A 21,501-nucleotide genomic window follows, 5' to 3' on the forward strand; every position below is an offset into this window, starting at 1 on the left:
GTATTTAGTTGGGCTTATGGTTTCAGGATAGAGTCCATGATGGCATGGCAACAGGAGCAGCTAAGCCCCTCATGCAAACAGGCAGAGAGAATACATTGGGAGTGGCCAGTCTTTTGACACCTCAAAGCTTGTTCCCAACACCCAGTGATACATCTTCCCCAACAAAGCCAGTTCCTTCCCAAGCATCCAGAGGGAAGTATTCCAATAGAGCCTATGGAAGTCATCCTTATCAGACCAACACAGGGTAGTACTGAAAACCCTTGCTAGGATTTCCAGTGGAGTAGGAACGTTAAGGACTCTCACACACACACACACACACACACACACACACACACACACACACACACACCACTGTCTGCATTCGCCTTTCCCAGACGTGCTCTGGCCCAAGACTTCATGGGTTGTAGTACTAAAATAAAAAAAGAGTCTCAGATGTCTCCATTTGGCAGTTACTTGTAGGCACCACATGCCCGACACCAGTGTTGGTTTATCCAATGTTGCAAAGGTTTCTAAGTCAGGCAGTTGGGGGACATTGGGGATTGCTAGATATGACTTGTTTGCTCTCCTAAAGATCGCTGTTTTGTGGTATACTGCTGTTATATTTGCAAGGAGGGTTGGAGATGAAAACTTACAGGCACCTGCTCTCCTAAGGTCTGTTTGTGGGTGTCACAGGCCAGGCTAGAAGAGAACTGATATTACCATTCTCCTGTAGGAGCTGAATGAGCGCTGGCGGTCCCTGCAACAGCTGGCTGAGGAACGTAGCCAGCTCCTGGGCAGTGCACACGAAGTACAGAGGTTCCACAGGTGAGGGCACCCAGCATTAGCTGGAGCAGGAGGAAATAAGGACTTTGCCCCTCATAGATGAGGCTTGCTGAGCAGGATCTCAGCCTAAGTGTAGTTGTCCTGCTGATGTTTGGGCTTTTAACACCAAAGCCAGGTGAGAAACAGTGGGTGCTGTTAACACTGCTGGGAGGGTGTGTGCAGCTACAGCAGGTACACACGTCCCAGCCTGGGACGGAGGCCGTGGTGCTGGGCACTCACCCACGTGTCTTACCTACAGGGATGCGGATGAAACCAAAGAATGGATTGAGGAGAAGAACCAGGCTCTGAACACAGACAACTATGGCCATGATCTAGCTAGCGTCCAGGCCCTGCAGCGCAAACACGAAGGCTTCGAGAGGGACCTTGCAGCTCTTGGTGACAAGGTGAGAGAGGCTTGAGGGAAGCTGAGGCCTGAGCCCTGCCAGGCAGAGCGGTCTCTGAACATTCGTACCACTCCTTGCTCATAGGTGAATTCCCTTGGGGAAACAGCCCAGAGGCTGATCCAGTCCCACCCTGAATCTGCAGAGGACTTAAAGGAAAAGTGCACAGAGTTAAACCAGGCCTGGACCAGCCTAGGGAAGCGTGCAGACCAGCGCAAGGCCAAACTGGGTGACTCCCATGACCTGCAGCGCTTCCTTAGCGATTTCCGGTAAAAACCAAATGTCTTAGTTATGTTTATTTCTGTGATAAAACACCGTGACCAAGTCAACTTACATAAGAAACTTTATTTGGGGCTCCCAGGTTCACAGATTCAGAGAGCTAAGGGCCCATTACTATCATGGCAAGGGGTACAACAGCAGGTATGGCAGGGACTGAGAGCTCATGGCTTTTTTTTTTTTTTTTTTTTTCCCTTTCTCTCTTTGGTTTTTTTTTTTTTGGTTCTTTTTTTTTTTCGGAGCTGGGGACCGAACCCAGGGCCTTGCGCTTCCTAGGTAAGCGCTCTACCACTGAGCTAAATCCCCAGCCCCCTCTCTTTGGTTTTTTGAAAAAGAGTTTCTCTGTGTAGCTCTGGCTGTCCTGGAGCTCACTTTGTAGACCAAGTTGGTCTTGAACTCAGAGATCGCCTGCCTCTGCCTGTGAGTAAAGCCTCTCCCCACCACTGCCCAGCTGAGAGCTCACATCTTGAGACACACTTCGAGGCAGGGGAAACTAACTGGGAAAGGAAGGGGCTTGTGTAGAGTCAGCCCCCAGGGGCTCCAGCAAGCCCATACTCACTAATCCTTCCCAGACAGTTCCAACAGCCAGGGAACAAGCATTCTAATATACGAGCCCATGTGAGTCATTCTCTTTCAAATAGCATATGAAGTGTGTGTCATTCAAAGATTTTTGCTACATAAGATCATTGTAATAGTCGATTTTGCTATAAAAGTCACCGTATAATAAAAACTATTCAAACTACCAAGTGCCAAAAATCTTTACAATATGTCTGTTCCTCTCAGCACTGTGGGTTTATGTCCGTGCACTCAGGGTCATGGCACCTTACCAACTGTGTTTTCTTCTTTAAATGTATATTTCGGGTAATCTAGATATACTTAATCTTTTCTACCACTTTTTTTATTGAAAATAGTTTGTCACGGAGAAGTCAAAAGAGTCATACAGGAGCAACTGTGATATTGTTGCCTGTTGTCCCCAGTTAATTTAGTGACATTCTCATTAACTGTAGGTTCTTTTGTTTTCTGAGCAGCAGCCAATAGGTCATAGGTCAGATTTCCCACCATCTAGTGCCTCTGTCTTTTAGTGGCTGTGTGACACTTTGAGTGGGTGACGGACAACGTGCCTTGCATTTGTGTGGTCAGACATTCCCTCTCTTGGATGGGAGCCAGCAAGTGATACCCTTCCACTTTGCAGGCCAGGGACCTCTGGGAGAGTAGGAAGTACACTTAATCATTGGGGAATCGTCTGTCCATTCTTTCCTCCCAAGTTAATTTTGGGATTTTTGTGGGTTTGGATTTTTGGGGGTTTTTTTTCTTCCAAAAACTTCATTGCATTTATTTACTGCGTTATGTCTGTGCATGCACGTGCCACAACTACTCTGTGAACGCTGTCAGTTCTCTCTACCATATGCTCAGATCAAATGCAGGCCGTTACTCACTGAGCCGTCGTCTACCCCACTCTGAGACCCCTCCTTTTGTATTTTATTACTCATGTAGTTCTTTATTTATTGGGTTTGGGGACAGGGTTTCTCTGTGTAGTTCTAGCTGCCTTGGAACTTGCTATGTAGACAGGTGAGCCTGGAGCTCAGAACGACCTGCCTCTTCCTTTGAGTTCTGGGCTAAAATGTGTGCACCTCCATGGCCCACTCTCCTCCCTTCATAAAATACTACAGTTGCATCAGACCCACCTTTGCAAGCCCCTCCTATGGACTCCCTCTTACTCTCTTTCAAATTCATGGCCTCTTTCTTCATTTGGTTGTTGGTGTGTGTGTCTGTCTGTCTCTTCACCTCAGAATTGTTACCCTTCCCACATGTGCATGTCTGGTGGTATTGTTCTTGTTCAGGACATTTAAGCAGATACTTTTCTGAGACTACTGACATTTTTAGCAAACAAAGTCTCCCATCAAAGTCCCTATTACTCTGGCTCTTAACAGTTTCTTGCCCCTTGTCTGCAATGATCCTGAGCCTCAGTACAGGACTTGGCCTTGTGGATAGATAAAACATTTGGGACTGGGCTTCATGACTTGACAGGTGAAGGATCTCACCTTTTTTTTTTTTTTTGTTGGTAACACAAATAAGAGGCTATAAAACCTAGTCCTGTTCAATTTATGGCTAGGTCAACCTAAGACAACCCTGTAATGTAGATGAGCTGCAGCTGGTTCCTGGACAGAGGCCTGCTTGCTGCCAGGTGGTGTAATGAGTGTTCCTCTGGGAACCTTGTTTCTAGGGACCTCATGTCTTGGATCAATGGAATACGAGGGTTGGTATCTTCAGATGAACTGGCCAAGGATGTCACTGGAGCTGAGGCTTTGCTGGAGCGACACCAGGTAGGTCCCGCTGGCCCAGTGGCCTTACCCGTCCCCATGTTGGGAACCAGGGCTTGACACTAGCGCGGGCATCTTCAGCAAGTTACTTAATCCCTTCTCTCTTGGCAGGAACACCGGACAGAAATTGATGCCAGGGCTGGCACTTTCCAGGCATTTGAGCAGTTTGGGCAGCAGCTGTTGGCTCATGGGCACTATGCCAGCCCAGAGATCAAGGAGAAACTTGATATTCTTGACCAGGAGCGCACAGACCTGGAGAAGGCCTGGGTTCAGCGCAGAATGATGCTGGACCACTGCCTGGAGTTGCAGGTATGTACATAGCTCTGGCCGTTCTCTCATTTCTCAGAGTGGCCGCGTCTTCCTTCACACCTGTCCACTCCTCCACTCTGTAGCTGTTCCATCGAGACTGTGAGCAAGCAGAGAACTGGATGGCTGCCCGGGAAGCCTTCCTAAACACAGAAGACAAAGGAGACTCGCTGGACAGTGTGGAGGCTCTGATCAAAAAACATGAAGACTTCGACAAAGCTATCAATGTCCAGGTGGGTCCTGGACCGATTTGTCCTGAATCTCATCTCATTTGATGACCGTCTTATCTTAGTGACGAGATGATAAAAAATAGTTACAGACTTGGCTGTAATAGTTAAATTACAGGTATTGATGGCCTTCTTAATACTTCTTAATACTATTATTCAGGAGTCAGATACAGGTGGAGCTCTGAAGTACAAGGCCAGCCTGGGCTACATAGAGTGAATGTTCTAAGTTATCCAGGACTATGTAGTGAAAATCTTTCTCTAAAAAACCAACCAAACAAAATGCTGTTCAGGTGCCAGATACAGCTGTGCGGTAGAGTACTGCCTACTGTGCTTGAGGGTCCTGGGTTCAATCCCCAGTTCTGCAAAAAGCTTAAACCAACTAAGATTTTCATACCAACTACAAAAAAAGAAACATTCTACTGGGCTGGGCACACGGTTTGGTGGTTCACAAGCACATGTAACTCCAGCTCCCAGCGATCTGATGCCTCTCTTCTGCAGGCTTCCACACTCAACATTTACAGTATAGTCTGTTACACATCCAGTGACGACTTCCACAGCTGTAAAAATAAGTGTGAGAGTAGCCATGTTTAAAATGGGCCATATGTGGTAGCACATCTTTATTCCTGTATCCCTGCCAGTGCTGAAAAGACGCAGTGGCAGGTAGACGGATGTCTGGCTTGGAGGTTAGCCTGGCCTACATAGCCAGCTCCAGGCCATCCAAGGCTACATAGTGAGACCCTTTTCAAAACAATAACAAGAAACCTTAAGATAACAGCTCGGTGTAACACTCCTGTGGTCTCAGCATATGGGAAGCTGGGACAGGAGGATGGCATTTAAGGCCAGCCTAGGCAACATGACAAAACTGTCTCCAAAGAAGCAAAAGAGGGAAGTTCATACCCCAGGGCTACAACACAGCTGAGTGTGCCATAGACCCTGGGGTCATGGCGCAGACACAAACAGCACTTAAATCCTTGGGTGAGAAACAAAATTCAGATGAGGCCTGTTGGCTAAAGTGCACAAAGACCTGACTTTGATCCCTAGAACCCAGAAGCTCCGTGTGATGTATTTGCTTGTAATCTCAGCTGTGGGGCTCACTGGCTGGCCAGCCTAGATAGTAAGAGACCCTTTCAGAAATCAAAGCAGAGGTTCCAAACCAGTGGCACCCAAGACTGGCTTCTGGCGTCTAAACGTATGCATACAACTACAGACCCCCCCCCCCAGACACACAAACACACACACACACACACACACACACACACACACACACACACGACCTCAAGCTGGATGGGGGTGGCACACAGCTTTAGCCTCAGCTCTTGGGAGGGAGAAGCAAGGAGAATCTCCCTGAGTTTGAGGCAGCCTGGTCTACAGAGTGAGTTTCAGTACAGCCAGGGCTACACAGAGAAACTCTGTCTAGGAAAAAAAAGAGAGGGGGGAAAAAATCCTCAAACCAGTTCTGAATTATGGTATGATACAGCTGGAGCTCCCTGGTACACTGCTTGCCTAACGTATTTTAAACTTGGGCTCAGCCCACAGCCCTGCAAAAAGTAAGGATCTCATGGGAAAGTGTGAGTGTTTGTGAGTGTTCACGTGCCTCAAAGATCTGCTTGCCCTGATGGGATTAAAGGCATGTGCCACCATACCCAGCCTCCCTCCCCCTCAAAGAAATATTTTTAAGGGCAAGAATGTACATTGTAATAGCATAATTCATTAAAACAAGGAACAAAATAGATACGACTTTAAAACCATTTTGTTGAAAAGAGAGCAGTGATCATTTTATGATCCTAATTTGTTAGACACTGCGGGTCCCCACACTGGCACACCTCAGTATGACCTGAAGTCCTCTTGAATTAAACCCTTCTCTAGTAATGATGGTAATCGAGCTGACTTCTAAAGTGTCGGTGTGTCCCGACCCTGCTACCAGTTAGTCCCGTCACCCAAAGCGTGACCGTCTCCTCTGAAAACGCAGGCTGACAGGCTTTCTTCAGCCCACCCTCACCTCTCTGCCGTTCCCCTTAGGAGGAGAAGATAGCTGCCCTGCAGGCCTTTGCCGACCAGCTCATTGCTGTGGACCACTATGCCAAGGGAGACATTGCAAACCGACGCAATGAGGTCCTGGACAGGTAGGTGTCCTGTGAGTGGCTGTCCCAGCTCTGAGACATGGTGTCCTCATGGGAGAAGCCACACCTGCCCCAGCTTCCTCTCTTCCCGGGAAGAGCACTCATAGCTGATCTTCACTCTCAGGTGGCGCCGCCTAAAAGCCCAGATGATTGAGAAAAGGTCAAAGCTCGGAGAATCTCAAACACTTCAGCAGTTCAGCCGGGATGTAGATGAGATTGAAGCCTGGATCAGTGAGAAGTTACAAACAGCCAGCGATGAGTCATACAAGGACCCCACCAACATCCAGGTAAGGGGCTCCGGGACGCTTGCTCTGAGGCTCCTGGGGTGCCTTTGTTTACAGAGTAGAGCTGTTAAATGAGACTCCTTAAGGGAGTACGCCCATAAAACCATGTGCTCCATGGAAAAACTTAGAGAAAGTCACTGGGTCAGTAGAGCTATTTGAAAGCTGCTCCCTGCTAGACTCTAGACGTGCGAACATGTCTAGTGCACCTGCCCCTGTGCTGTTCCCAAGCGCTGAACTTGTGGGGAAGTGTGATTGGCAGAGCGAGGCTCTAATAGCTGAGGCATGTCCACATCAGTGTACTGAACTCTTCTTTCCATCTGTCTTTGTAGCTTTCCAAGCTGCTGGTAAGTTCTTTACACTTTTAAGAGTTCTGGGTGTTTGAGCTCTGGGACTTATGTTCTACTCTGTAGAGGACTGTTACTGTGGTTACATCTAGTCTGCTGGTGTCTATTCATCCATCATCAGTCTAATCTCCAGTCACTCCATCCAAGTGTCCCTGTGAGATGTGGCTTTCTCTGTTGTAATTAGCGTGCAGTCCCTGTCCCCGCCCTGTTTCATCATCCATGCAGGTTTTGTACTGCCGTGTTTGATTTGGGAGGCAGTGGTTGACCACTTCCTTTCAAGGGGTGCTTTTGAAAGTGGAATGTTTTCCTGGGTTCAAGTTGTCAAGGCCTGGGCAGGGCAGGTTAGCCTGGGGTAAACCGATGCTTACTCAGACTGGTGTCCAGAGATGCTGGCCTGGAGAACTGGAGTAGCAAGATGTGCTCCAAACCTAAGCAGGCCTTGTTAGGAAGGACATTAAAAGAGACACCTGTTCCACATGGCTTACCATGCCAGAACTGGGAGGAGGAAATAAGGCTGTAGAAGAGAGAGATTGAGTTCGGACCAACAGTGGTGAGAGTAAGCACTGGAGACGGCACTGCCAGGATCTGTGGATGAGATCTCTGAGTCCTAGTGCTGAGCCGCAGCCAGGACCCCCTCCCTGTAGCAGTCACTGCCTCTCAAGTGAAACATTGAGTGCAGAATTCTTGGCCAACTAAACTGTCTTGTTTTCTCTTAGTTTTCTTTCTCAGTAACATCCCTGAGACTGTTTCTCACTTGCCCTGTTTTTCACAGAATTTTGCTGTAGCTGCTGTATCCTCACAGTTACCTCTCTCAAGTGTTCTTAGGGACCCCCCCTCTCTCCACCTCCTCCCCTACCCCGATTTCTCTAAAAGGTAAAGCCCACCTGCCTTTTAGACTGGGTTTTAGCAGCCTCATGTTTTGACTGATGACAGCCACCAAATCTTCATTGACAGAGGAACTGTCTTCAGATGTGTTCCTGCTGTAGGTGGTGGGGTAGCCTATGTACATTACCAGTCAGGGGCTCTGTCCAGGAAGGATAAAGGCATGGGTTGACATTGGTACACAGTTAGATGCAATCAACTGAAATCAACCCCTCTATCTCATACAGAGTATAAAAAAGTACAAAATTTTGAGGCTTTGCTCCCAGCCTGCTAGTGAGCCGTTAGGACTGGCTTTTACCCCACTGCCCCTGACTAGTGCATTTCCCTTCCTGGCCTAAACCTACCTCTGCTGGGCTCCCATAGACCTCACTCCACAGCACCACACAAGCTGGGATGGCTTTCTGTCCACGCCAATGCTTGACTTATTCCTTACCTTCCCTCTACTCCTTTTCTCCTGAGCATCCCTTTGCCTTGAGGACTGCCTCTGAACTGTGGTTTGGTATTTTCAGAGCAAGCACCAGAAGCACCAAGCCTTTGAGGCAGAACTGCACGCCAATGCTGACCGAATCCGTGGAGTTATTGACATGGGCAACTCCCTCATTGAGCGTGGGGCCTGTGCTGGCAGTGAGGATGCTGTCAAGGTATGGTTTGGGGCCCATACTGACTCTAGAAAGAATGATAGCACTCTACCGTCCACTGGGCTACAGTCTCTGGAACTCAAGAACACGGTTCCTCTGATTGTTTCCACATCCTCTCTGATTGTCTCTGATTTGGGTCGTAGGGATGGGCCCTTCAGAGATTTTCCTATCCCAAGTGACCCCCCCCCCCATCTCTTCTTAAGGCCCGCCTGGCTGCCCTTGCAGACCAGTGGCAGTTCCTGGTGCAGAAGTCAGCTGAGAAGAGCCAGAAGCTGAAAGAGGCCAATAAGCAGCAGAACTTCAACACCGGGATCAAAGACTTTGACTTCTGGCTTTCTGAGGTAACGTGAGGTGGTTCTTGCTCCCTGTGATCAGGGGATTTCTAGGCATTTGGGCAGTGAATGATTCAGTCATCCAGACCAAATTATAAAAGGGGAACTGAACAGAAGTCCTCATCGTGTGATAGGTTCAGAGTGCTGCTAGGAATTGCTGAAACGGTGAGTAGAGACATTTAGAGTGGAAGCTGATTTCAGAAATTGCTAGATAGCAGACTTCTCCCCAAGGGAGTCTATAGAGGAAGAGGCTGGGCACGGGAGGTAGGCAGTTCCAGGAGCCTGCACCAATAGAACAAAGGACAGAGAGGAAGGGAGCCGGAGTCCAGGCTTGTATAGGAAATTGGCAAGCAGAAACTGGCAAGGGGGGATTTTAGAGACCACCACTGTGAACGTTTTAGAATCTCCCATCTGTATATATGCAAATTTTGTATGGTTGAGCTCGCACTGTCATTTTTCATTGGTATGTATGGAGGAGTGTTATCCCATGTCACTAAAATTCTCCCCCAAACATTTGAGAATGAGAGAGTCCAAAGAGTCTTACCATGATTTAAGCATTGCCGTCTGGCTGCCACTAAGGGGTTTCTAGAGTGCAGGCTGCAGCGGACCTCTTAGTACACTGCTCATCTGTGTCCTTGTACTCGGAGCTTCATTGCTGTAGCTTGCTGTGCTCTTGGCCCTGGCATTCAAGAGAAGGCTTGGGGGCTGTGCCTCCATCCCTACTCTGAACAGGCTCCTTAGTCATTTTGGACCTAACTTAGTGTGCAGAACTCCTTGGGGTACACCCTTAACCCCAGAAGAAGAAGAACCAACCAACCAATCAGGGTGGTGGTGGCCCAGACCTTTAACCCCAAAACTCAGGAGGCAAAGACAGGTGGAGCTCTGAGTTTGAGGCCAGTCTGGTTTACGGAGCGAGTTCTGAGACAGGCAGGACTACACGGAGAACCCTGTCTTGGAAACAAAAAGCAAAACAATAAAAAAAAAAATTGAAGAACAAAACCAATGTTACGATTGAAAAGGCCTGGAGCAGCACCTGGCCACCCTGGGTTTCCCAGAACACTGCGTCCTGTAATAACATCTCCTGTTGTGCTGCCAACTGCAGGTGGAGGCTCTCCTGGCATCTGAAGACTACGGCAAAGACCTGGCTTCCGTGAACAACCTGCTCAAAAAGCATCAGCTGCTGGAGGCAGACATATCGGCCCACGAGGTCGGTGGGGTGACAGATGGAGGGGAGGGTGACTAGAAAGAACCCCAGAGTGTCCCGGGGTCTTCAAGAGAGATAGAGTTAAAGGAAGCAGAGTGATCCCCAGCACCCGAGGCCGCAGTTTGTGAGTGGGCTGGGTTCTTGGTTGTTCTCAGCCTGGGTTTCCACAGATCTTATCTGTAACTTCTAATCATTGTGAAAATTTAGGGGGAGGGCGGGCTGTGCCTAGAGACTTGGCTCAGTGGAACAGTAGAGTACGAAGTTAAAAGTGTACGCAGGGGCTGGGGATTTAGCTCAGTGGTAGAGCGCTTGCCTAGCAAACGCAAGGCCCTGGGTTTGGTCCCCAGCTCCGAAAAAAAGAAAAAGAAAAAAAAAGTGTACCCAGTCACACCCAGATCTTTATTTTGGAAGTAGGCTCTTAATGTATAGCTTTGTCTATTCTCAGACTTCTGTAATGTCCTGCCTCTGCCTCCCACATGCTGAGGTGACAGCACTTACATCACATCCATGGCTTTAAGTAATTCAAGCACTAGTTCTATAGTATAAGCACATTTGCATGAATGGTGATGGTTTTTCTAAGGGGACCGGGTGAGAACAGCATTGGTTACATGCATACAGATCTCTTAGTGGATATGTTACAGAGGAGGTCTGGACTTTACACACGTGAGTTTGGTTGTTGTGTGGTGTGATGGGCACAGCCAGGCTGAAGGGAGGGGGAATCAGATTCAGATCCTGGGAAACAGTTTCCCTCAGCTTCTATGCCAGCACCTGTAATGATAGTAGATTTGTAACTGTTCACAGCCAAGTAGAATCAGTTTTCACACTGAACTACATTAAAACTGTCTTTGTGTCCTTGGTCTATCCCAGCATAGAATGGGTCCTATCCACTTGGGATTCAGTCATGTCTGGCTCACTTGGGAAATATTGGTATTCTGAGTTACACACTGGTTCTAAATATTTTGACACATTTCATGTGTGATACCAAAACCTCACACCTTGCTAGTTTTATCAGAAAAACCTCTGGAATACCAGATAAGATTTTTCTGAGCTAAATCCCCAACCCGAGTTCTTTAAAAGCAAAATGTGGGTTTTTAAAAATTACTTGTTGCAGGGTTGGGAGGTAGACCATGTGCCATCAGAGGTAACTGAGAGGAATCAGTTCCCTTCTACCACAGTTGACCTAACTGGGTTATGGCACACCCTTTAGTCTGAGCACTCAGAAGACAGGAAAGTGAATCTCTTGAGGCCAGGCCTGCATGGTGGGACCCTATCTCACAAACAGAACAAAATAGCAAACTTCGCTGCTTCTCAAAGTTTACAGTGAGACTGGTGGTCAAGTGTGCTTAGTCTATACAAGCCTCAGTTCACTCTCTAGCATCGAAATATGAAAGGATGAAGAAACAAAGAACGCTGCTAAGCAAAATTAGTGGCAGTAAAAAGTGGGTTCTGGCAGGGCTGTGGAGGCACACTCTATCTAATCCCAGCAGTTGGGAGGCAGAGGTAACTGGATCTCTCTGAGTTCAAGGTCAGCCTGGTCTATATAGAGCAAGAGAAATCCTGACTCAAAAAAACAAAACGAAAAAGTGAGTTTTTACTGTAGCCCTAGCATTATGTTCTGTGTCCCATGCATTCCTTCCATCAGGGTTCATGTCCGTGATGACAAGGTACTAAGTCTTAGTGTCCTTATGATTGCAGTCAGATCTTACAGAGCTAGGATGGTACACACCGCACACCCTGACTTCTGAGGCTCTATGGCCCAGCGCTGTTTTCAGGGACCTGGTTTCTGAGCCCTCCTTTTGTGCCTGCCCCAGGATCGTCTGAAGGACCTGAACAGCCAGGCTGACAGCCTGATGACTAGCAGTGCCTTCGACACCTCCCAAGTGAAAGAGAAGCGGGACACCATCAATGGACGCTTTCAGAAGATCAAGAGCATGGCAACCTCCCGAAGAGCAAAACTGAGCGAGTCCCATCGCCTGCACCAGTTTTTCCGAGACATGGATGACGAGGAGTCCTGGATCAAGTATGTGCCCTACGCCCACATCTTCATTGTCCCACAGGGCTGCTTGGAGAGGCGGGGGGACAGGGAAGTGATGGAAAGGCAGAGTTTAGGATCCTTGCCAGGCTCCCCGTGTCTTCTACGCAGATGCGACCGACCAGCAGCTAGGATCGCCCTGTGTGGTTGTGACCCCCGTGTTCACAGGGAAACCCTGCCTTTTGCGTCCCTAGGAAAGTTTTGATTTTTTTTGAGACAGGATCTCCTTGTAGTCCTGGGGCTCACTATGGAAACCAGCCTCTCCCCAATGCTTGCATTTAAAGGCATACACCATCACTCCTGGCTTTGGCTTTCTTTCATTTTTTTTTCTTCTCCCCATACCCTTAAAATTTCACCTTTTTCTACAGAGCAAGTTCCAGGACAGCCAAAGCTACACAAAGAAACCTTATCTTCAAAAACAAAAATTCAGACTTTTTTTTCTTTTCAAATAATATGATATGTAAACAAGCCATCTTCTTTTTATTGGCTTGCTTTTTTGTGTTCGGGTTTATTTGTTGAGACAGTCTCTTGAAACCCTAGGACTCTTGATTCTACCTCGTAAGTCTGGGACTGTGGGTATGAACCAACTATGCCTGCCCTAAGCCACTTTAAAAGAAAATCTCCCCCATTAAAACCTTTTAACAAGGAAATGGGTTAAGGCTGGAAAGACGGCTTTGGGTTGGATTCCAGCACACATGAAAGGCTCACAGCCATCCATGACTCTAGTTCTGGAGGATTCAACACCCTCTCCTGACCTCCGTGAGCACCAAGCACGAATGTGCATGCATACATCACGCATGTGCATACATGAAGGCAAAGCATTCATACATATAAAACAGATGGGTCTAAAAAATGTCTTCTGACTTAAAGTATTTACAAGAAAAGATCTTTTTTGGTTGGTTGGTTGATTTTGTTGTTTCAGACAGAGTTTCTCTGTGTTGCCCCAGCTTTCCTGTAGATCAGGCTAGCCTTGAACTCAAAGATCTGCCTGCCTCTGCATCTCATGTGCAGAGACTAGAGGTGTGCGCCTCCACACCTGGGTTACGGAGCCACTGTCTATGTTTTTCTATGTGTGACTCACATAGAGTAAGTGGGGTTAATAGCTGCAGTGGTACTGCTGCTCAGGGCAGGGCCTATCGTCTGCAGGCCCATTTCATACAGATGAGCCCAGTTTGTTGACAGATGTGCATGGCCAGAGGCCGTTCTAGATCCGTGGCTGTGGAAAACAGAGGTTTCTGTTTCCAGGAAATGGGTAGGGATTTTTATGAAGAAAGTGATGGAAGTTGGAGGATCCCAAGAATTAGTTGCTAAGCTAACGCACCACATGATATGAGCTTGGTATAAGCTGACACAATAACTCACTGTCATTGCTCTTCAGGGAGAAGAAGTTGTTAGTGAGCTCTGAGGACTATGGCAGAGACCTCACTGGTGTTCAAAATCTGAGGAAGAAACACAAGCGGCTAGAAGCCGAACTGGCCGCACACGAACCAGCCATTCAGGTGAGAGTTTGCCTTAGACTGAGAGAAGAAAGAGGGCATGGGAACGGGGCCAAGTACAGGCAGAATCCTCTGATCCTATGCTCTATGGTCTTGTAATCATGATACCTCAGGCCCAGCCAGAAAGAAGCAATTCTGTTGGTTTTTTGAGATGGGGTTTCATTGTGTAACACTGGCTAGTGTGAAACTCCTTCTGCAGACCAGGATGACCTCAAACTCGGAGATTACCTGTTTCTGCCTCCCAAGGGCTGGCATTAAAGCTGTGTGCCACCACTCATAGCCCGGAGAGAGCTGGGAGTGGAATGTGATGTTGACTTCTGGCACTCGGCAGCCCTGCTGGTGTTGACTCCTTTTCTTACTCGCCAGGGTGTCCTGGACACGGGGAAGAAGCTGTCTGATGACAACACCATCGGGCAGGAGGAGATCCAGCAGCGTCTCGCACAGTTTGTGGAGCACTGGAAGGAACTGAAACAGCTAGCAGCTGCACGGTGAGCTCTTGAGACTGACTGAAAGCCTGGCCTTCCTGTCAGCCCTTCCTTTCCGGTCAGGTACTAGCTTACACCAGAGCCACTCCTGTGGTCAGGTCTGAGCTTGTCACGTCCTGAGTGTGAATCCAGCCGTTAATGCCGGACCCTCCTCTCTGAAAGCTCTGTCTGCCAAGCCATGTGTATACACAGACATACTCATGAGTGTTTTAAAACATTTTAGCCAGAGCGGACTTTCGGTTTTTTGTTTTTGTTTTTGGTGCTGGGGATTGAACCTGAGATCTCAAACACACTAGTCAAAGGCCAATACTACCAAGCTGTGACTCCAGCCCCACTCCATGGATATCAGCTACATAGTAATGATTCCCCTCCCCCTTCCATGATCAGGGGCCAGCGGCTGGAGGAGTCCTTGGAGTATCAGCAGTTTGTGGCCAACGTGGAGGAGGAGGAGGCTTGGATCAATGAGAAGATGACCCTGGTGGCCAGCGAAGACTACGGGGACACTCTTGCTGCCATCCAGGTCAGGACGCTAAGCGAGTGCATACAGTGAGGGTGCCCTCAGGGCCCCAGCACAGCCCATGGAGGAGTCCTTGCTCCTTCCAGGACCAGCCTTACTCCAGGCTGTTTCCACGTGAACCATCCCCTCTGTGTGCACTCTCTTCTCTGGCATTCCGTCTGCATGCCTGTCTCTCAAATTGACCTTTTTTTGAGGACATGATCTTACTGGCAAGAGATACTACAAAGTATCCCTTAATGACCTTTTTCCATGTTCATGGCCCCTAAAGTTAAGCTCATCCCACAGCTACTTCCAGTGGGCTAACAGTTGCTGTGTGACAACTTGTGCTGGCAGACATGTAACCCCCACTGTTCCAGAGTAAAACTAGCTGAGCCGAAAAACCTCAGTTGTCCACACACAGCAGACAGGCAGCTGAGACAGCCTGTTCAGTGATGTAGGGTCTCATTCTTATGTAGGCAAGATCAGCTTCCTCCACTGTGTTCAGAGAGGGTATTAAAGGCATTGCAATGTTTTCAGAGCTGTCCCCGAGGTAGCCCAGTCAGGGGATAGGACAGGTCACACATCACCATGGTCACACATTCCTAATTTCCAGCTAGCAGATGTGGAAGCAGTTTGCATTTCCCTGAGTCACTGTCCTCACAGTGGACAACACATGGATCAGGATAAGTTCAGTGGCCTCCCTCAGGGTGATGGTGAGGTCCCTAGAAGCAACAAGGGGGTAGATACTGTTCTGCAGTGATGAGGGACTGGGCAGAGAGAAGCCAGGCACTGGGTCCCTTGTGGGGTAGGCTTTAAATGGCTGTTGCTTTGCTGTGTGCTCACTGAAGCTCCGTCAGCCTAGACTAGAGCGTTCTGCAGACCATCAAGCTTCCGGAGCTGCAGCGACCCTGTACCCTGTGATACTGCTTCCTCTGCAGCCTGTTCCCACTCTTAACTCCTTGGTACCCGTGGACCGCCATGCAGTGGTGCTCCCCTGAGTAGGGAGTAGGAGGGTGGGGCTCAGGCTTGTGTCACTCAGTGGCTGACCTCCCTTCTTTCTCTCCAGGGCTTACTGAAGAAACATGAAGCTTTTGAGACAGACTTCACTGTCCACAAGGATCGAGTGAATGATGTCTGTACTAATGGACAAGACCTCATTAAGAAGGTGAGCCTGGACCCCAGAAGAGGTGCACCCACAGAGTACCCCAGCCTGAGGTCTCAGCAGCAACTGTCAGTAGGCCTGTCCCACATTTGATGTAGAGCTGCTTTAGAAGCGGCACGCTCCTCATTTAGGCAGCCAGAAGCTAGGAGAGTTGAGATCGGGGCTGGACTGCTGACCTGAGTCCTAGATGCTTTGCCTAGCATCTGTGTAGCAAAAATTCTTAGGTGTCCAGGCTGGTTCCACAGAGCTTTTCTCCTGGCCTTGGTCACCACAGAGAACATGAAACTGGAGTCCAGCATGGACTCAGGACTCTGGCCAAGGAGAGTGAGAGGCTCCTTGAGATCTGAGGTGACTAAGTTGTAAATGTTCTTTGCTTTGACCTAGGCAAACTCCTTTCTTTCTCTGCTGTCTTACATGCATTACTTAAGTATTCAGGCTTCACTGTCTTCAGTGTCCATGGCATCCAGACACTCCAGAGATACTGTCCTTATTGCACAAGGATTGGAGCTGCTCTTTGACTACATAGTGTTTAATATTTAATATTCAAGAAACACTAATAACCAAGTGGTTGTAGTGCTCTCCTTTAATCCTAGCTCTTAGGAAGCAGAGGCAGGAGGATCTCTAGGAATTTGAGGCCAACCTGGGCTACAGAGCTAGTTCTAGGACAGCCAGGTCTACACAAAGAAACCCTGTCTTGGAGAAAGATAATAAAGAGGGTTGGAACGATGGCTCAGCGGTTAAGAGCACCGACTGCTCTTCCAGAGGTTCTGAGTTCAATTCCCAGCAACCACATGGTGGCTCACAACCATCTGTAATGAGATCTGATGCCTTCTTCTGGTGTGTCTGAAGACAGCTACAGTGTACTTACATAAAGTAAATCTTTAAAAAAAAATAATGATGATAATAAACACTAGTAGTAACACTATACTACACTGCTCACCCTTCCTAGTGCTCTCTGTGGCGCTGATTCCTGGAGTTTCGATTGCTCGTCCCAGGTCTGTGCCCTGAGACTTTGACTCAGTGTCATCCTTAGGAAGCTTCACCTCACATGGGACAGGGAGCAGATAGCCCGCATGACAGGAACTGAGTGTGTGTCTGGGAACCTGCCGCAGATAGGTGACGCAGCTGGAGGCAGAACTAATCCGTGCTTCTTTTTCCTGGCCTAGAACAATCACCATGAGGAGAACATCTCTTCAAAGATGAAGGGTCTGAATGGTAAAGTGTCTGACCTGGAGAAAGCAGCAGCTCAGAGGAAAGCGAAGCTGGATGAGAACTCGGCCTTCCTTCAGTTCAATTGGAAGGCTGACGTGGTGGAGTCCTGGATTGGTGAGTGCGTGCAGAAAAGCCCAAAGCTTTGAGCTCTCCTAGGCTAAGCAGGTGGCAGAGCCACACAGTTGGTTTTGTGCTGTAGAGAAGAGACTGACAGGACATGGGCTCGGAGAGCGCTAAACACTGAGAGACACCCAGAGGTCAGAGCTGCCACAGCAGTGCCTACACCAGACTGGCATGAGGGTTCACCAAACAAGAGCCTGCAAACCTTGACACGAGCAAATACAAAGGCCCAAGTAGTCGTCGGCTCACCAAAGGGCCAGGTCGCATGAGGACTGCTCACCAGCTGCCCTGACCAGGGTGAACTAGATTCTGTTCTCAAGAGTCCTGGTGAGGCAGTGCAGAGAATAGACAGCTATGTGAGCTCAGGGAAGCCGCCAGTAACTCCGGAATGAATGTGTGAACGTTCCTCTGTTCCGTGGCTTGTTTCTTTGTCTGCCACTCTGCGAGGGGGACACTTTGTTTTGCAGGTGAAAAGGAGAACAGCTTGAAAACAGATGATTATGGCCGAGATCTGTCTTCTGTCCAAACTCTGCTCACCAAGCAGGTCAGTTGGCCTTCTGTATGCATGGCCATGGTCAGACAATAATAAACACTTCAGTCCTGGGCCTCAAAGCCTCCAGAGGGGAGAATGGGTGCAGAACCAGGCACATGTGCAGTAGCGAGATGGGCTGCAGGGCTTAGACACAAGGTGCCTGCCATTCTGCAGCAGACAAGCATCTGTGGGAGTCACTGAGCGTAAACTCAAAGTTCTTAGGTGGGAATGACTGGTCTGCCCAGAGCCATACATGGCCTTGCCCAGAGCTTCAATGCTGGTTTAACAGAACAGTTTATTTATGACCAGAGATGAGACCATTGCCACAATCTGGGGTCTAAGGCAGCCAGGAGCATAGGCATGTGTGACTCGATGCTAGTAGGACATGGAGCGCTAAGTCAGCCACCAGGTGGGCATCTCCTGCAGTCTGAGCTCAGGCACACTAGACCCTGTAGTCCATGTCATTGCCTTGTGACTGCTCTTTGCAGGAGACATTTGATGCTGGCCTGCAGGCCTTCCAGCAGGAGGGCATTGCCAATATCACTGCCCTCAAAGACCAGCTGCTAGCTGCCAAGCACATTCAGTCGAAGGCCATCGAGGCCCGACATGCCTCCCTCATGAAGAGGTGGACCCAGCTGTTGGCCAATTCAGCTACCCGCAAGAAGAAGTTGCTAGAGGCCCAGAGTCATTTCCGAAAGGTAAGGGTAAGAGTCATCTGGCCAGTATAGTGGACAGTAGACCCATGTGCCTCTGCCTGGCTGTGCCATCACCCTGTGAGGAAGAAGTAACCTCAGCCCAAAGGAGTTGAACGTGGCACCAAAGTCAGTGGAACCCGAGGCACGTGGAGTCCTTGAACTTGCCCTGGAGAATTTATCCTTGACCCTCCCAGGATGAGCACAGCTTGTGCCAGGGAGCGGCAGGCAGAGGACAAGTTGGGAAGATTGTGAGATGGGGCAGAGAGACAGACCCGCAGCAGGCGCTACTCTGATTCCCAGAAACTTCCTCACCCACAAACGTGCCCACCACTGACAATTTGCCCTTCTACTTCTAGGTAGAAGACCTCTTCCTGACCTTTGCCAAAAAGGCATCGGCTTTCAACAGCTGGTTTGAGAATGCAGAAGAGGACCTCACAGACCCAGTGCGCTGCAACTCTCTGGAAGAAATCAAAGCCCTCCGAGAGGCTCATGATGCCTTCCGCTCATCGCTCAGCTCTGCGCAGGCCGACTTCAACCAGCTAGCCGAGCTGGACCGTCAGATCAAGAGTTTCCGAGTGGCCTCCAATCCCTACACCTGGTTCACCATGGAGGCCCTGGAAGAGACGTGGAGGAACCTACAGAAGATCATTAAGGTGTGCCACTGCTCCCTGCCCCTCTTGCTTAAGTCCCACTGCCCTTTCCCAAGGTAGAGCCATGTTTATGCTGAGCCCATCTGAGGCCAGATGTCAGGAAGCAACAGGAAGTAGCAGCTCCCTTTTGTCTCAGGAGCGAGAACTGGAGCTGCAGAAGGAACAGCGGCGGCAGGAGGAGAATGACAAGCTACGCCAAGAGTTTGCCCAGCATGCCAACGCGTTCCACCAGTGGATCCAGGAAACAAGGTGCCTGCCCTCTGGGGCTAGCCAGGGAACATGGTGCCCCTTTGCAGCTGCATGCCAAGCCTCTAGGGAGCTTGTTAGAGACCTGGTGGGTGGGGGGCTGCTTGGACGAGGACTGTCATGTCTGATTGGGTCCAAAGCAAACGTGGGCTCAGCACGGTTCATTTCACCAAGGGTGATGTTGGCACTTGCCCCAAGTGAGGTAGAACAACTGCCCGAGGCCCCGTCATCCTGGCACCCAGGCTTGGGCAGAAGAGTACTAATGTCCTGTATTTTGTTCTCTCTTCTACATCGTCCCGATTGCTGCTGTGTGTGGATACTGCCATGGCTCCTGGACACTTGGATCGCCATAGAACGTATCTCCTCGACGGGTTAATATTGCCTTCTTTTCCGGGCTTGTGGTGTGGTGGTGTCTTGTGTGCTTGTCCCTTTGTCCCTTGTCCCCAGTGGCCTGGCTTGCAAAAGATCCCAGGATGGGCCTCCTGCCCACCTTGTCCATGCCCATTTTCCCTGCTAGAAGAACCCATAGTGTTGCGGGAGTCACCTCCCCTCTTTCAAGGTAGGGACTAGCTGTGGTGGGAAACCAGAGTCAGTCTGAGAACCCTGTCTGTGCCTGGCCACCAGAACTGGATTGCACTTGCCTGTTTTCCCATAGTGACCAAAAAATTTGCATTACGCCCCAGAGGTCAGTGGGCATATAGAGCTGGGTGGCTATGCTCAGAGCTTAGACTGAGGACAGCGTCCAGTTGAGGGGAAGCTCTGCAGCCCTCTTAGGACTGAGGTCGTCCTATCTTACCCCTGAGGAGAGTAACCAGGATTGTTTATCCGAGAAAAAGGCAAATGACCAACGTTACAGTGTTACAGAGACAGGGCTTGGAGGAGCTGCGGGAGGAGCAGGGCTGTCCCCTAATCCCAGTAGGAGCCTGTATGAAGGGCCCCCACTTCAGCCCCCAATCCATTCGTGCTACTAACTAATCCAGACAAGAGGCCTAACAAGAACCTATGGCCTGTGAGATTCTGCAGAGGGGAAAGTCAGGCATGTAAAGAGATAATGACCACAGAAATCTGCCAAACCATTCAGGCTGTAGGAGGCTTTGCAAGGTGGGAAGGATTGCAGCATCTGGACTGCCTACCACAGGCTTCCCCACCCTATGCTGTCTGCTGCTCTTGGTCTTGTTTCTGTGCAGTGCCATGCTTCCTCACCTGTGGCTCCTCCCAAGCCTTGTCCCACCTGGCCCACCCCTTGAGCTGCCCCTGGTTCCTACCCAGTGCCAGGCTTCCAGCTGTGGCACGTGTCTGTCTCGATATGCTCTTGCCTCGCCTCCTTTTGGTGTATTCATTTGGTTTCTTTTCTTTGACTAGCATAGCATATCGTCGGGTCATTCGTGTCTATCAGTATGAAGTTGGGGATGATCTGTCTGGAAGGTTCTTCTCCTCTTATTTCTCTTCTTCCCTCACTGTGGTTTTACCAATGCACTCTGGACTCCCAGGCGGCTGCTTTCTAACCCACACCCTAGCCACTTGGGAGGAGGGTCTGTCCCCCTCTGCTGCACTGGCCCTGGCCCTGCCTCCTGCCCCGTCCCTGGGCTCCCTTTTCCTGGGGGACGGATCCTGCTTGTGAGTCTCAACTACTGCTGGGGTAGGAGGAAGCCTGGTGCCTTGCCTTGCTAAAGCACTTTGAACTTGGGGAAATTTTAGAGTTCTTCCTGACTCGCTGAAGTCGCAGGGGTAGGTCTGGGTAGGCATGGGTGCAGCGGAGACCGGGCTGTGTGCACTGTGTGAACTTGTCCCTGCACGTGACCCATGACCCTGCTCGCTTGTTGTCTTCGTTCACTGGGAACCTTCTTTGTACTCACATCTTAGAGGGAGCAGGCTTCCCCCAAGGCCACCTGGCTCAGAAAATGGCCTTCAAAAGATCCTGGCTGTGTCTAGATACTGGAGCCTGAATCCAGAGTTCCATCATAGCTGTCCTCAGCTGGGACCAGCTTGCCGGCACGCCCACTTAGCTATCTTACTGGCCGCAGTGTCTCCTCCCCTCGGTAGCCTAAGGGGACTAAACTCAGTCTCTTCACTGTCCTTACAGCCCCAAGGGCTCCTATCTGATGGCTTCTTGGCCTCCTGTGAGTGCAAAAATAGGGGCTAGTCAGGCCTGAAGCTGCTTTGTTCTTAATGGGGAACAAATTCAGTTCCTGAGTGACCTTTAAGAGCTGAGCAGCTCTGGCCTGTGTCTCTGAAACAG

General features: G+C 49.5%; 1 protein-coding gene across 12 annotated transcripts in view; it reads left to right on the forward strand.

Annotated features, from left to right (window-relative positions):
• Sptan1 (spectrin, alpha, non-erythrocytic 1) overlaps nucleotides 1–21,501 on the forward strand; it is a 64,540-nt gene that overhangs the window by 41,033 nt on the left and 2,006 nt on the right. For 2 of the 12 annotated variants that reach the window (XM_087654241.1, XM_087654243.1), the window contains 24 exons: nucleotides 713–804; nucleotides 1,061–1,205; nucleotides 1,290–1,471; nucleotides 3,703–3,802; nucleotides 3,911–4,108; nucleotides 4,192–4,338; nucleotides 6,352–6,455; nucleotides 6,577–6,739; nucleotides 7,066–7,080; nucleotides 8,472–8,603; nucleotides 8,804–8,941; nucleotides 10,035–10,139; nucleotides 11,948–12,156; nucleotides 13,547–13,667; nucleotides 14,031–14,152; nucleotides 14,537–14,669; nucleotides 15,712–15,810; nucleotides 16,974–17,133; nucleotides 17,607–17,683; nucleotides 18,160–18,369; nucleotides 18,723–19,019; nucleotides 19,153–19,265; nucleotides 19,616–19,633; nucleotides 20,625–20,687. In XM_087654241.1, coding sequence (XP_087510367.1) covers nucleotides 713–804; nucleotides 1,061–1,205; nucleotides 1,290–1,471; nucleotides 3,703–3,802; nucleotides 3,911–4,108; nucleotides 4,192–4,338; nucleotides 6,352–6,455; nucleotides 6,577–6,739; nucleotides 7,066–7,080; nucleotides 8,472–8,603; nucleotides 8,804–8,941; nucleotides 10,035–10,139; nucleotides 11,948–12,156; nucleotides 13,547–13,667; nucleotides 14,031–14,152; nucleotides 14,537–14,669; nucleotides 15,712–15,810; nucleotides 16,974–17,133; nucleotides 17,607–17,683; nucleotides 18,160–18,369; nucleotides 18,723–19,019; nucleotides 19,153–19,265; nucleotides 19,616–19,633; nucleotides 20,625–20,687 — 3,143 coding nt within the window. 12 annotated transcript variants of the gene reach the window in all.

This window comes from Rattus norvegicus, chromosome 3 (genome assembly GCF_021556685.1).
Source record: "Rattus norvegicus strain SHRSP/BbbUtx chromosome 3, alternate assembly SHRSP_T2T, whole genome shotgun sequence".
Taxonomy (NCBI): Eukaryota; Metazoa; Chordata; class Mammalia; order Rodentia; family Muridae; genus Rattus; species Rattus norvegicus.